Source organism: Hesperophylax consimilis, chromosome 11 (assembly GCF_061612785.1).
Source record: "Hesperophylax consimilis isolate HC1 chromosome 11, BYU_Hcon_1.0, whole genome shotgun sequence".
Classification (NCBI taxonomy): Eukaryota; Metazoa; Arthropoda; class Insecta; order Trichoptera; family Limnephilidae; genus Hesperophylax; species Hesperophylax consimilis.
This window is the reverse complement of record NC_142846.1, coordinates 23,025,550-23,042,533: the sequence shown is the minus strand read 5'-3', so window position 1 is coordinate 23,042,533 and position 16,984 is coordinate 23,025,550. Positions and strand designations below refer to the sequence as shown.

The 16,984-nt window shown below is 35.8% G+C and overlaps 2 protein-coding genes across 4 annotated transcripts in view; one reads left to right on the top strand and one right to left on the bottom strand.

The window, feature by feature from the left end:
- Positions 1-16,984, bottom strand: part of Kdm3 (Lysine demethylase 3) — a 441,386-nt gene that overhangs the window by 107,696 nt on the left and 316,706 nt on the right. The gene's annotated exons all lie outside the window — the stretch shown is intronic.
- Positions 10,464-13,246, top strand: LOC149419927 (uncharacterized). Its single transcript, XM_089637381.1, has 2 exons — positions 10,464-10,706; positions 12,483-13,246. Exons 1-2 carry the CDS (start codon positions 10,571-10,573, stop codon positions 13,058-13,060), a joined length of 714 nt encoding a protein of 237 aa, XP_089493507.1. The 5' UTR covers positions 10,464-10,570; the 3' UTR covers positions 13,061-13,246.

Here is a 16,984-nt window from a genome sequence, read left to right as displayed (position 1 = left end):
GCGATTCATCTCGCTCCTCCGCGCGCTCATGCTCTCCCGGTACGTCAGCACGGCGCATGCATACGACGGGCGGCAGCGGCTAAAATCTATCGAATGAATCGAGCAAAAGAAACCAAACACCTCCTACAAGCTTCTGCGCTCTTCTTAAAATTGATATAATAATATATATGGTGACGACAGTAACGGATATTTCAGAGACATTCTGAAAATAGTTGTACAAATTTCAAAGAGAGCAAGCTTTGAAAATTTCATGAAACTAGAGCTCACTGTTTAAATGTTTTAATTTGGAAACACAAACAGATCCCATAGCTAAGATTAATAAAATGAAATATTGTGTACATCGTTTTAATTGATGTAAAATTATGCTGAAAGAACATATTGTACAAAGTTTATTTTAAATAACAAAAAAAATATATCGAAACACAAATTTGTAGTAAAACCAAAATGATCTCTATTTTATATATATCGGATTTAAGATTTTCAACGAACTACCGACAGATGTTAAAGAAGCTAAAAGCGTTGCTGATTTTCGTGGGTTATGCCAAAATACTATAATGAATAAGTTTTAGATGTAATGTAAAGTATGCCTAAATGTCATAGAACTAGGTAAAGATTTATACTATGTAGATATAAACATGTAATTTTTGAACTAAATAAAAACATGCACACCAAATTATAATATAATAAAAATAGTAATGGATAACATCCAGCGAGTCATTTTATATTCTGTATGCGTTGCCAAAGCCATTGTAAATGACGACTTACATGCATTCTAAGTGTCTGACTGGTGACCTTTTATTACGAATCGTATCTTTAATTAAGCTTGTTAAAATAATATTTCCGTTAGCATTAGGCAAATATAGTTTGCGCTTATGTTAAAATTAAAACGATTGAAAGAATACATTATTCAGCAAAGTTTTTCCCGTTCCGTGAAACCCCGGAACGTGGCTTCATAGACAATGCATTTGTGCGAGACGGAGGAGCCGCGTAACAATGCAAAAGAAAGTAAAAGAATAATCTCACAGTATTTACATTTAGACGTGCTTTATAACAGTCAATAGACTGCCAACAATACCCACATTGTTACTGGGGAAAATAGTGTGGCGAAACATCTATATGTGTAGGCAGGCCATGATGGATGAGTACCCTGTCTCGAATCTGCAAAGCTCGACCTTTGTGACCTCAAGAATATTACCAACCGGTTCAATCTCTAGACGCTTCTAATTAAACTGCCATTTGGAACACGAGCCTTCTCAACAAAGAGGTAGGACAATAATAGACCGAGTAATGAAAAATAATTGTTACGGGAGGAAATTTACAGTTAATGGATGTTCGTTTTTATGAAAAACAATTGATCAAGAAAGATGCGTTACTGATTGCTGCCGAAGGGTATTTGAAAGAAATGCGATAATAAATGGATCATTTTAATATCTATGTTTTCGGGATAAAACACACTTCAGGGCGCTTTACAATTAGTCAAATAACAAGCTTAATCTAACTTACAACATACCGTATATAAGCTTACCCGAGGAGCTTATAGCAGGTGACTTTTAATCAATGAAGTATAACTTTACACTATACATATATTACTTGTTTCTTGAATCTAAACTGTTTATATCCAATAACTTACAACAAACTTCTAAAATGAAATTCGTCAAATATCTTGCAATAATGATGATTAACGAGGTTAATAAAATGTCAAAATTTTGACAAGACTGATAACGATAACACTAAGACTGAGACCAATCAAAACGTTACATTTTGAACAAAAAAAAGTAACATAAATGCTGCACGCAAAACAAATGAGCTTCATACATCCTCAGTTCAATAATCAGAACTTTTGTTCAGTCACGATCAGCCAACACACAATTCTACAGAAAATGAATTATTGCGAACACGGTAGAAAGGGAAACGTATTAAAAAAAACAAAAAGTCGAACTCTGATTCCAGACACGAGAATGATAAACGTAAAGTCGGATATCTTACAAAAAAATCTTGCACTCGACAAAAAGACAGCGCAAAAAAGCTTGGCGCTAAAAAAATAAGAAATTTCAACCGATCAAATACTTGGCCACGTTAGTCGTTACACACGCGTTATGCTGAGACAATGGAAGTGAGTATTGAGTATTATTACAAACCGGTTCTCTTTATACGGAGTTCAGATACAATCTCTTCAAGACCAGGCTCGGTGCAGACACTGCAGACGTGGCTTGCCTACTTGGCTGAATCGGCCTCTCCGAGTTGGATTGCCAGCGAGCATACTCATTACGGCAACTATTCCACCGAAGTATTCATCCAATGCCATCAATGGCCACTATGGATACCTTTGCATAATTGATGAGCCTTGCGCTTTTTATTCAGAAATGCAAAGGAAATTCGGAAACGGTGGTTATAACACAGAAGCCGTAGAGCGTTTGATTCAAAATTAAGAAAACGTAAATGCAATTCAGGCTGGCAATCTACAGGGGATTTCCGTTACCAACCCTGAGGAGAATGGCAGTGATGCACGGATTTGGTAGAGGAAGGACTAAAATGCAGTAGTTGCTGTTGCATGGAGTAGAAATTAATGAGATCCTTGATACGTGTTAAAAAAACGCACGATTGTATAACACATTAGGAGAACCGAAAACTATGCAAGGCAGATTTAAGAATAATGAACAAGGTTAAAAAAGGAACGCTAATAAGTTTACGTTGCATAAATGGATGTTGTTAAGAATGTATCAAAGGGAATCAAATACTCATGTCAAGAGTCGAATCACAAAAGAGTACAATAAGACGATGGAAGAAAGTGAATGAAATAAGTTTCGTGACAGAATTGTGGTGTGGAGTTCCATTTACTCTGCCTGCCACTGTGAAGATCTGCAAAAAAAATAGTTAGTTCATAGATGCAATCATTTGTAATCAAAATAATTCCAGATGAAATTTGCTTTAAACAATTATTACTCTTCGTAAACGTTTACAGAGGCAAATAAACTGTCTGGTTTATTTAATATGGGAAATTCTACGGCAAAATTACATCATACAAATAATATGGCGCAGACAATTATTTATTGAGCCCAAATTAAACGGTCTGGTCTACTGCCTAGTGCCTAATCTTGCATGGAAAACTTTGTGATATCTGACCTCATTGAGTAATATTTATCTGGTGAATATTTTCATACTACTTAAATATTAATTAAATTATTAAAAAATAATGTAGTCGGAAATACCGTACAGAAAAAATATATCATTAAGAATATGATTTATTGAGAGACGATTTCTCGTTTGAAATATTGTACTTTATACAATCATACAGCTTTCCCGACCCATATAAATTGGACGCCATTATATTGAAGATATTTGAAGTATTTTATTTATAAAACGATAATTAAACGGATGTTAAATAATATCAGTTGGCAAAACAAAACAATTTTATATTCTCAGTCGCGAGTTGCGAGCAACAATGAAATTCCTGGTAAGTTTTCAAATAAACAAACAAAAGAGATATTTCGTTTGCTTTGTACATAATGTAAGATAAAACGCCGAGATAAAATACGTGTTCAAGAATTTTATTTGCAATACTTATCGATTAATAAAAGTTGATTGATTGTATATTTATTATATTATCTATCAGGGTTTGGTGTATCGCTTTATTGGTTTAGAACTCAAGTTACCAAAAAAATTGCTGATTATTCTAACACGGGCGATATGCGATGAATACTAAATATTCATGACTCACGCAGCCTGATACCAGCGGGATTATTATATTAATATTGATTGTGGAAAACGGCGTGCGATACTGCGATACTGATAGCAACGGATAAGGTGATAACCAATCATCGATATTTACTTCACAACATGATAATTGGACTATAACGTCAAAAAAAATCCATAAAATCATTGCATGCAATTATTATTATGTTAGAATATTTACTCAATAAAATACAATAGCATGAACAGTTGCACAATAATGGCTTGCCATCGTGGTCTGAGTAAACAGAGTTGTTCAATATTTATTTTCAGGCTTATAATTAAAGATAATTATAACTGACAGTTCTCCATGGAGCATGCGCTCTGCTCGAAGAAGCAAAATATTTTTTTTCCCGACACTTGTTTTTAAATTAATTTAATAAAATTTAATGTATATCGTTTGACAGTCGACTGACTCCGTGTTGCAGACTGGACAAAAGAACAGATCGTTCCGAGGTCAAGACAACCGGTTGCTTTGGCGTTGGTTTTTGTCAATGATTTTCAAGAATCATAACTATAAAATAGCTACTATAATAATATGACCGCAAATGGACTATAATGAGTATTCGAGCAAACGGCATTCCCCAGGGCATGATAAGGAAACCAACATTCTTTAAGAAAACTGTTACACATCTATTTATGCTAGGTTATTTAGTTTATACGAATTATTTGTAAAGATTGAAGATCAAACAAGATTTCTTTTCTGAGATGTAGAAGCTATGAACCAGTTTATGAAAGAAGAAATACATAAATAACTACATAATTGCAGGAGTGGTTTTACGAGTCATGTCCGTGGATCATTATATTCAATGTTTCCCATTGAGCTGGATACAAAATGAAGTGAAAAACATTCTAAATTACACAATGGCTATGGTTAGATCACTAACTCAAAGCTATGTTTTAAAATGTATGACACAGATGTAACAATGAATAAATGAGATCTTTTATTTAGTGGAATAAAAGAAATTAACTGACGTCAAATAGAAACCGCAGCCGTGAAAGAGAACAATGAATCTCGTTACAAAATCAGTAAGGATGTTAATACTAGCATAATATTATGTATTAGTATAACACTGTAGAATAGCTCTCATTTTCTTGCATGATTTGCTTAAAGCCAAATGATATCTTCCAATATTGTATACAAAAAAAGAGTAAAACAAGTTCTCAATCAAGCGTAGGTACTATTGTTCTGCTTGGTTCATCGGTTCGTTCAACGTGATGGCAGTGGAGTGGCTTTGGTGGCTAGGTATCCATTTTAATTTAAAAAAGGTTCACGCGGTCGGTTACAAATGGAACAAAAAGATTGACACGCCATCGAACTTCCTGACATCAATTTGTGTTCTAAAGAAATGTAATTGATTTTAAAATATAAAAAAAACACACTTTGTAATACATCAGTTTTTATTTAAAAAAAACTGAATTTGAGCTGTAAATGACAACTTCTAACTACGGTCACAGCGAGTTTGAAATGCATGATCTCGCCCCAGTTATAAATTTCTTCTCTTGTGGAGAAACTTGCGTCATATTGACAGCGTGATGTACAGAGTTTACACACACACACACACATACCGATACAGGCGCGTTTGGCGTGGAGTCGTGGAGTCACCGTAATGCCATTAATATTCAGTTTACCGCATATAAGCCAACATACACTCACACCCAAGTAACTATCATATGATACCAGTCGAGCACGGAGCAGCTAGTCAGCAGTCGAGTGGTGTTAGGCCTATTCCATTCGTTGTAAAAGAAGTAGATAGGCTTTCGGCACTGTTGTTTGACATCGAGTAAAGTAACGTGATAACATGGTTAGTAACTTCTAGCGACAGAGACATTGTTGGATGTTGCCTGTTACTGTTACCGACTCGAGCGCTCGATAATAGAATGGAGGTCAATAACTGCGCTTACTCAGTGCTCGGTACAATACTATATTATGTGTTAAAGATAGGTGCAGCGTGTAGGTTTTATGCATTATGTAAGCATATAGTATAAAATTACGAATCAGAATTAAACAATGGAAGTGTTTATTGATTTCTAAAGCTAACAAGCCTCAGCGACGACAGGTTGAGCAAAAACTAGTCGGAGCGAACATCCGCCAGAAAACAACATAGGAGATAACATCTTCTTTTACAGGACTGGAGAGCTGTAAGCTGTTGGCTTCACACTCGTGTGATAAAGCGAAGCCGTGCAAAGCTGAGGCAACAGCATTATGGAAGAGGGGCTAATGAGATTTGTGTGAACGTTGAATACATAAAGAATGGAAAGTACACGAGCAGAAGGAATATCGTGTTATTGAGCGCAGTGTCTAATTCACGGCGAACTGTTAGCAGACCACTTTCGAAACGGCTCGCTCGCTTGGCATTTAACGCCACTACCAGATTACCGTTTACCGGTGCGAGCTGAGCTGAGGTGCGATTGTTGCATTAAGAACGCCTCCATATCTTGTGACTTGTGACCGCCTCATTATTAAGTAGGCACTTGGTACTACAAGATTGGCAATGCTATTGGTAATAATTGGTCATGAACTGAACTGACCTTGTCATTCGGCATCATTACTTGAAGATCTGTTCAAATCTACAACAATATATAACATTATGTAATAAATACATAAACAAATGTTGGGGTAGTGTACTATAAAACCTTTGCGCAAAGTATTTCGTGGATTTTTAGTGAAGATTACACAAATCAAATACGTTATACAAAGTATTAAACAACTTGTTTTAAAAATGTGCTTTGCATGCATGTCCAACTTGTTCCGAAAAGAGAGCTCAGTCAACCCGTTGTGAGATTGAACTCGATTCGTTTAACTCAGTCTCTAACCTAAGCGCTAATTTAATTTCAGGTGTCTTTTAGTTTCCAACTGGTTCGCACGTAAGACAATATTAGATTTTTACGACTTTTTACGACCTTTCGGAAGAGCGACCAATTAAGGTAATATAATTTTAAAAATGTCTGACCTTTTGGATCTGACGTTTACTTTTGCATAGTTAAAACCAACACAACTCATCTTGTAATTTTATTAGGGATTAGAGTCTACCTTGGCGAGAATAAAATAGCACGATATTTGCTATAAATTACAAACACAAGGCATGTATAACGTTTTTTATAACTTCCTAGACACGCCAGGTGCAGGTAGTAAAAAAATAGAGAATTGAATTTCGAGAGACAATGGAAGATACTAAACTTACTGTCCGATTGACGGTCACCGACAAGCCATGAATTTTATTTACCGTGGAATCAAAACCTGCATGATCAGACCACGAGTCGTTGAAGTCAAAAATTCAAATAAAAATTTTATTTACGAAGACGTCTTCGAAGCGCTTCCAAAAAAATATATTTAAAACTTGAATAAAGATTTATGACTGGTAAAAATTGCTGTGATATGTAATCGATAGTCAAAACAAATAATAATAATAATAATAACATGGAATTTATATAGCGCAGTTTAGTGTCATTTCACTTCTGAATCTACAAATCTAAGTAAATTATGTACACAAAAACAATCGCGTAAAAATTTAAAGGTGACGGTGATAATGATTCCATGAACAGTGAATTCTCGGGTAAATTTGCTTGAATAATTTTGCTTTTTCCTCTTCACATTATTTATTGCATATATCTAAGATACGAAATCAGCTTTGAGGCGCGCCATGTGCTACCTTAAAGAACAGACAGACGATGGTAAACAAAAGCCTCCAGAAGAGAGACAAGAGACCCGAAAGCCTTACGACCACAACGCGAGAGAGGGAGAAACACCCCATGCGTCACTCCCACCTCTCAACAGCCGGATGGCGCAGAGACGGGTAGTATAGGAGGAAGGAAGTACCAAATTATGCGAAGCGTGAACGCCATACCAGAGTAAATTATGAAATGCTCAGAGTTGAATAAAGTTATGCAAAAGGAATATAATTTATATATCGCGTGGGGCGAGGTGGGGTAGGGACTGTGAATAATACAGGTGCTGTAGGTAGAGGCAGAGACGTGGCACCTACGATCAACGACTGGCTACATTTTTATGCAAATCAGTCCTCGCGAGCTGCTTTTCAGGACAAAGGGTCGAATCCTTGTGAGGAAATTTTCCTGTTTGCCAATTCATACATTAATTTGATGTCAAGGGTATTCGGAACTTTTAGAAAACACGGTTGTATTGTTAATGATACAACGTTGATTTTGGTACAAAAAGAATGCACTTGGTATTTTGTCGAGTTCCTAATTGCAAGATTGGTTTTATTTAATCTAGTTTTCGTGTTATTTCCTTCCTCCAGTGATTCTAAGGAAATCGTTGCAAAAATAATGATTATTGTTGCGAGACTACAAGCTGTTGCTCAAAAACAAGCATAAAAATAGTAACCTAATCAAGCAGACTATTTATAAAAGAAACGAAAAAATAGTAAACAAAAAATGTAAATGAATCGGGCTTTTGTGCAACCCAGCCACAGAGAAAAAAGATAGTAAATGTCAAATAAAATGCCGATAAAAACGTTTATTGAAGGCAGGTCAGTTGTTATGCGCCGGCATAATGTGAACCAAAGACGGGAAGGAAAAAAAAACAATGCGTTCCAACCTGAGTCCCGACTCTGAACTTTTAAATTTCCATTATCAATACTGGATAATTCACACAGAGCTGATACTGAGAACCAAACAAGGATAAATACATTCATACAATTCGGTTGCAATCATAGCCATCCAATGTTTATGGTTGCAATCAATATTATAAATTTGAGTGCAAAAAATCATTTTAGATAACCACAATAAGTCTTTTTTGAAAATTAACCGCAAATCTTAAAATTGATATAAAATAGTAAATTGTGTCAAATATTTATTTTCATACAAAGATGATCCACAAAACCTAATAAACCATCGTAAGTCTCAAACTGATCGATGCTTTGAGATAAGTAATTTTGCACTATATAGACCACAGAAATGTTTTAATATATGCTTCAATTTACAGTGCGGAAGATAAAGACGTGTCAAAGGGAGGTACCAAAACTAGCAAACTTGAAAACTTACTGTTATATTGTATTTTTAAGATCTTGGAACTTCTCAAGAACAAAGGAAATCGTTAAATGGTCGGCATAAAAACCTAAATTAATCATCAATAATAAATTCAGCCTCCTCACTCAGTATTGTGAAAAGATGAACGCTTTGGGCTTTAGACCGTTAGAGCGAGCAGGTGAAGGCTCACGGAATATTCCAAATGGAACAGCGAGTTTTGATGTTGCGAATGTACAAAAACAAACTCATTGTTTCGTTAATTAATTGTCATACTTTTTGTTCTAGTGTTCCGGCGACGGAAGCCGTTTCCGCGCATTCAAGAGAAGACAATGAAGTTCACAGCATTCCACAAAGTAATGATCGAAGGTCACGGGTAGTGATAGACCCAAATTAATGACAATCTAAATGAACTACAGACGATGGCTGATATCTTTATGAAGCTCAATCAAAGGTTAACGTAATCCAAGATGCGAAGCTAAGAATATCTCGCTTTGTTGCTACTCGTGGCTTACCTCAGACGGGTTGCAGTAATAGATACCGCTATTAGAACTTATCTCGCTAATGGGCTTTTAAAGGTTACCTAAAACATTCAGATACACATCATAAGTAGCAAAGAAAGCGATGCCAAGGCTGTGACATTAGAAAGATAAATGCAGATTTAAATGAGAAAACATAAAATCGATTGAATGTTGCGAAAGAGTGATTGCGGTAAAATTAGAATGTGTGCATTGGCGTATAATAATAGGATAAAGTCAATCACCCCATCAGATGCCGATCACAAACGGCTGTACTTTCGTTCGCGTTAAAAATTGCACAGCGAATAATTCGGGAAAGAGGGAGGAGAGAGAAGAGGCAGAAAGTAAATGGTTTATTGGAAGAGCTGAACTCGGAGACGGCGGAGATTAATGGGTGGAGATTTCTGTGTCGCGAGGCAGCAACGGTAATAAATACCCCCTGTCGTCTGTCGCCCTCGACCTATTTCAAAAGGGTGTGATTGCGCGCACATTCAAAGAAACTCAGACGCCCAATAAAGCTGCAAACTTGAAACAACATAGTACATGCTGTTAGTCTATAAAGAAAAGCGCTTAAAGGGTACTCATTTCCTTTATTAATATTAATAGCCTTGTTATCCTATCCATATTACTTCGGCTAAGACTTAAGCACTTTGCAGTAAGTCATCGGGGGCAATGTAAATAATAAAATCTATAGTCTTAGGTCAATGTATCATGATTCCTGATAAGTAAACACGTAGAAATTCTATGGTAAATATTTTATTAGATTTGATGCTTGTAGCCCTCTTTCGTTTGATCTTTCTCAAATTTTCCACCAAATCAACCAGACCAGTGAAACTTATTATGTATTTTTTTCGGATTCGCAGAAACAAAATAAATATTCAAACTCTTTTTCAATTATATAATTTTACCTAAAACGTAAAACCAATATAATCCAAGATATTGTATATCAAGAAAAAATCCAGTGAGTTAATGTCATGATTGAGCCTGAACCTTGAACGTGTCATATTAATACCTGTTAAACTAATATACAACTGCACAGTTGCAAAACTTATAATAAAAACTTATAAGTGTGTCGTTGTTTGGTCGATGGTCGTACACTATTATCGGTGCAGCGTGGTAAGCAGGGCAGAATAGTGTATACCCAAGTGTATACCGCATACACAGCGCAGGCGCAGCCGAGACAGAGCTACTATAGCAGACTGCGCACTATGCGGCCCAGTCTGTCTCCTTCCATTTTCCGTCTTCCTTCTTCCATTCCCCAGTCCTCTGGAAACTGTGCGACGGAGTAGTTCTGTGTCGCACTGTGCTGTGCTGTGTCTCGCATTTATTTACGCTGTATGACCATGGAGTATTTCATTCAACTGGTGCAGGGATATCCAGCGATTTACGACACCACTCACAAGGACTATAGCATGGTGAAGATAAAAAACGACATCTGGAAGAATATTGCTAAAGAATCGAACCTTGAAGATGGTGAGTTTGATTACTGTATTTTACGGGCGATAGAGAAGGGAACTAATCATTAAAAATGTATCAGAAATCAGAAGAAAAATACAATAGTATTTTTCTAGGTAGTATAATTCCAAGACCTCTGTGACCACAGTAAACAAGTTTACTGATTCCTGAAGCGAGCTACTAAAGTCATACATATAGAAATACTAATATTGATTGAATATTTCCAATTGCTCCGAGATAAAATGATTGTTCCGCAATGCACTCACTCGATAGTGCAAAATATATAGTAAAATAAAATTAAAATTGATGGCATAACATCATATAAATTCATTGCTATGAGTGGCGTTCCGCAAGGGTCACATTTAGGACCGATCTTGTGTTTGTTAATGATGTTTTATATATATTCTATGATGTTCATGTCCTAATATTTGCAGATTATCTACAATTATTCAAGGCAATGAGTTATGTTAATGATTGCCATATATTGTCAAATAACTTATCCAAACTTTTTATATGGTGTCAGGAAAAAAACTTTCGACTCAACATAAACAAATGCCAAATTATGAGGTTTTATCGAATAAGGAATCCTACAATTTATTTTGATTATTCTATTAGTGATATATCGTTTGTTTCTGTCTCGGAAATCAATGGCTTGGTTATATGGTTTGATATGAAAATCAATTTTATAAAGCATATAGAAATCATATACAACAAAGCTTCGAAAATTTTGGGCTTTATTTTAAGATTATCTAATGATTTTCACAATATCTACACTATCAAAACATTATATATGTCACTAGTAAGGGGTCATATCGAGTATCATTTGATGCAGTTTTCTCTCCAAATTATGAGGTTAATTCACACACCATTGAAAGAATCCAGAATATTTTCTTAAGATATGTGAATTTTAGAATAGGTATTCCTAGAGAATGCCTAGATTTCGGCAACCTTATTTATTCGTTAAATTTACTAAAATAATCCAAACAAATAATTATTTGCGATTTAATGTGTTTGTTTAAAATTATTAATACGTTATTGAATACCCCTGAGTTGCTACATTTAATTTCGTCCCATGTTCCTGGCAGGACAGTTACAAGACAGTACCTACCATATTATTGTAGCAATAATTCCACAACTTGAGAGCGCTTTCTTGAGCGCCTATGAGACTCCAAAATTTGGGAAACATATACTCCGATGTTGTAGATATATTTAGCTCAACAATATTCCAATATAAGTTCGCTTTAATACATTTTATGACTTCAAATAGAACTGTTTCATTTGGTGAAATGTAAACCATTATAAACCAAGCAGAGTTAAGACACTGGATGTGCAAAATGTAGTTGATCGATTTATTGTTGATCAAATGATATTTATTTTATGTACTTAGGTATTACGTTTCTGTGATATTTTAACTATATTATGTCCTTAAAAGCCCTACGGGCGTTCAATAAATAAATAAGTATATCGACTTTGGGCTGAGTGAAATAATTATTTCTGTTAGAGAATGTGAAACTTCTTGATTTCACAATTTATTATAATAGGTCATTCATATTTCGTTCTTCTGGTGGTTATTTTTTTGTTAGTCAGAATACCTACCTCATAGATCAATGACCTACCCAATAATAATTGCTCAACATATTTGTTTAATCAAGCACCCGTGTATAGTACTTACATATCGATCTACGATATAGATCTGTGTTTCTCCATTGGCTATATTCTCAGTTATAGGGTTTCCTATTGAAGTAAACCATTCAAATTAATGATAAAAACGTTTTTTATATGAATGTATTACAGGGCCAGCTGCTAAGGAGCAATGGCGCAAGCTGAGGGAATGCCACAGGGATGCCTTACGAAGACAAAAGCGCAAAAGTGCCTATCCTGGGTATACACCAAGAATGTGGACCTTCCAAAAAGAAATGGAGTTCTTGCTCGCATATATGGGAAACCGGTCTATCCAGACCTACAACGTGGAAGACTTTATATCTGAAGTAACTGCTGAAGAATCAGTCCACGAAGAAGAAGAAGATCAACAAGAAGAACCAGACGAACAAACAACACATGAAGTCGACCCTTTTGTTGTCACTATAAAAGAAGAACTAAACTCATCCGAACCAGCCGTTAAAAGAAAGAAGTCAGATCTTACTTTAAAAGAATATGGTCAACGGTCCAGAGAAAGACATATTAGCAGGAAACAACTTTTAGATGAACAGCTAACGAACGATCCAGAAAGAAACGACGCTCTTTATCAATTTTTCATGAGCATGTACCATACAGCTAAATCTATGCCTAAGCATGTTCAAATTCAAATAAGAAAAGAAGTTTTTGAAACTGTTACAAAAGCAGAAGAAGAGTTATTATTGTTGACCAATTAATGAAATGTTACACTAGCTTTTAGGATGGAAATAGTGCCACGCGTACCGTCGGTCTATCCGCACCTACAGCTCTTCATTCATTCATCTACATATTACCGCAAGCGACCGACGTACGCTTGTAAATATTTCCAGCCTAAATATTAAAAAAAAAACTTAATGAAAAACAAACTCAAAATTTACCTGGTAATAAATTTGTTCGTAAAAAATTATTGTTATAGAATTTAAAAAATAATATTTGTGTAAAACAACATATTTTTTAAATGTTTTTTTTTCGTCTAAGAAGCAAGAAGTCAACAAATTTACTAAATCTAACCATTTATTAAAATGCGTATGTACAAATCTCATTAACGTATTTAAGCGTACCGCAAGAAATTAATAATAATAATGAAAATCCAGGTAAAGAACAAGGGAACTGTATTCTGGATATTATGTTCAAAGCGAATAACTTCTGACCTGGAAGTTTGGAAAGCTCAAATAGCCCTCGGGGAGATTTCAAACTGGGTTTTGGTTTCTGGTTATGGCTGCAGGCTCTCTTAATAAATATAAAATGTTTGACATGTTGCGGGGAAAACTAAAATGCTACCATATTCTCGAATGTGCTCAAAACAGATGTAATTACGCAAATTCGATGGCAGTTATTTATTTAAAAAACACCTTTGTTCGTATATTGAAAGTTCCGCGGATTGTTGTTGTGATGACCAATGTAATTTATTTGGCTAGGTGTTATTATAAAAGAAATATGCATATTCATACGTGGCAGGTATTATTTATACAGTACTGATTATTTATTGAATTTAATGAATTTTTAAAATTATGTATATTAAAAGTGTGGTAATGTTTTATGTTGCAACAAAAATGTGGCAACGAGAATAAAGCAAAACGGTCCAATAATTGTTAAAAGGAACAAGCAGAAAAAATATGACCATTAACTAGTGTCAGGAACGCACATGTTATGGTAATTCTCTAAGCACACAACTTTCGACTTGTGCAAGCCATGTGTTTTCAATTATAAAATTGTTTTTAAGAGCAGCGTACCGGCCCGATACTAGATACACAAGCAAAACAAAAGAAAACCCTAAGGGCCCGTTCCCACTTCCGTTTTCAAATCGGGGGCGGGTCCCGTTTTAAAATCGGATGCCCTAGTGGCTGTAGTGGATGTATGGAGCTGTTCACACTTGTCCGACACGATTTGAAAACGGATCCGACATTTTTTGTCGGATGGCTCGCCTACGCAGCGCGTCCGTTTTCAAATCGTGTCGGCACACGCTCGCTCATAGTGTTGTATGGAGCTGTTCACACTTGCCGTCCAGTCGTTCCGGCAGAGTCCCCGCCAAACCCCGACCCCTCCCCGCCCGCTCCCTGTCGCAAGGAAGCAGGCACACTGCGTGCTTGTATTTGGTTATTTTGTTAAGTAAGTAAATCAAAACTACAATAATGGATAAGGAAATAAATCCCGAAAATTTAATTCCACTGGTCGAAGAAAGAGTATGGTAATATTTTATCTTTAACTAAATAAAAACAAAACACTTGGTGTACACAACTTTTGTACATCAAAATTTTTATGTTATTTTATTTAAGTTTACTTTTTTTTAAATTTTAAAGCTTTAATGAGATGCACGGAAGAGCGTATTAGTTAAATAAACACATAATAAAAATATTTGAGTGTTTATTGTTTTCTTACTTTAAAATATCGATAGCCTTTCTTCAGGACAAATGCACTTTCTCAATTTTGTATTTTGATATGTTAAGCTCTCTGAAACTCATTCCAGTAGATGGTTAAAGGAAGTGATAGACATTCTCTTAAGCCATTAAGCGCCCTTGAGGTGATTTTTCATGGTGAAAACGGCGCTATATAAATAATCCATTCATTATTATTCTAAAATAATTAAAGAACTTTAGTTCATCACTTCTTAACTCACCAATTAACACTTGGAAAATTCCTACAGAAAATCATTCGGCTATGATTGGGTGTACTCAAAATTTTCTTTTCACTTTTTTCCTTCTATTTAATAAGTACCACATGACAACAAGAGCTTCATCGTCGTCCATTGCGCACCATTACTGAATAATGAGCAAATAACATGTTTTTGGTGAATCGACAATTATTTTTTTTCGTAGAGTATGGTCCGTTTTTAAAACGGTAGTGTGAACAGGGCCATTGGCCGTCCGTTTTGAAAACGGGACCCGCCTCCGATTTGAAAACGGAAGTGGGAACGGGCCCTAAGAAAGATCGGTGTCAACATTAAGAATTTAATGTTGCTCACTAAACACGAAATTTACAGTCCGCTCACGATATGCAAGCGAAACCTTGGTGGAAACAGAAGGCTATGAGATAAGGGAGGTGAAATGGGACACGGGGGAGAAAGAACAATGTACAAAGTAGGGATGGCCGTGAAAGAAGCCGGGAGAAGAGAGAGGAGACTTATAAAGCGAGACAGAGCAGGTTTACTGAAAAGGGGTAGGAGGGCGAAGCAACTGTTACTGCCTACATTCCACATTTTAAAGGGTTACATTTTTAATCGATCGTGAGCTCTTCAATACCTATGTACCACATACCCACCTTTTTTGGATAGCGAAGCTAACCTGCTGAAAAAAACATTGCAGTGGGAGTTTACTCGTATTGTTCAAGAATTGTAGTTTTCAATGATCGCCATTATTATTTTTATTACTTCTTAAACACGCCGACCAGTAATAAACATAACGGCCATCAAGAATATCAAGATATCGTACGTTATTATTTATTATTATATCAAACTAAGTACCTGCATAAAATTATTATCTGGACCCATCCTTTCATCATCAATCTTTCCAAACTGATGAAATAATGTAAGCAAACGATATTAATTCGATAAGGACAATATAACAATCCCCCTAAACATAGCGTGTTCTAACTACCAAGTTTAAAATTAACCCAAAGAACCGTTTATCAGAATCGGGAGATGTAAACATTTTTATTGGATTCTCCAAAGTACACAGACGCTTCGTTTGACTGAGTTCAGCCGTTCAGTGAGTCGACTCTTTCCTCTTTAGGGGGGAATAGCGCAGTGGAGCACGCTTTGTACAAGCGTGTTTATGGAAGTTGGAGAAGGGGGTCGGGGGAAGGGTTCTAAGGGGGGGAGGCAAGGGTCATTGCCCAAGGACGTGATTCAGCCCCTGCCTCCCGCACCCCGGCCGCCCGCAGCTTACAAGCACTGACGGCTTACAACCACACACTAGTGGAGGCATTACGGGCTAGGGCTACAAGTACAAGTACACAGACAGCTCTGAAGCCGTACGCCGATGCACTTTGCGGGACTAAGCTCTGGCGAATGCGGACAATACACCCACACTCTGTTCCGTAACAAAGCTTTGATAAATATTTAAGATACCATTACACTCTAAATTTGTTAAGATAACCCATTCATATTACGTACATGCATAATCTTAGTAATACGTGGCTGATTTGTTACGGTGCAATGTTTGTGAAATTTAGGGCTAGGAAATAAATTTAAGTAAACGCTTAGTACGCAATATATATAGCACTTGGTTTCAACTAATTACTACAAGCAATAACTATTCTTGTGGTGGGAGATGGTAAAAGATGAAATATAGTTCCATTTTTTCTCAATCAAAGTTAAATTCTCAGTTAGGAAATACGCCTAAATCATTAAAATAACCCAAACTAAACCCTTAAAACCTATTTGTGCATGTGCGACTTAAACCTCAGACTTAAATACTTGTAAATATTACATAGAGAACTTCATATCAAGTGTTGTTTCTTTTAAAGAGCCTGCAGAATGCAGCGGAATTCGACAAGCTTACTAAAAATATTTCAACTCAACACATATTTAAAAATATGAGAGGAAGCTAAAAACTTCGGATAAATATAGACAAATAACTGCGATTAAATTGATAATTAATTGACAATCATTTAGTATTACTGTT

What these genes read in the sequence shown, in the direction of transcription:
- LOC149419927 (XM_089637381.1), top strand. Translation starts at nt 10,571, where the DNA reads ATGACCATGGAGTATTTCATTCAACTGGTGCAGGGATATCCAGCGATT. An exon ending in AGAATCGAACCTTGAAGATG is followed by an intron (nt 10,707 to 12,482) that starts GTGAGTTTGATT and finishes AATGTATTACAG; the next exon opens with GGCCAGCTGCTAAGGAGCAA.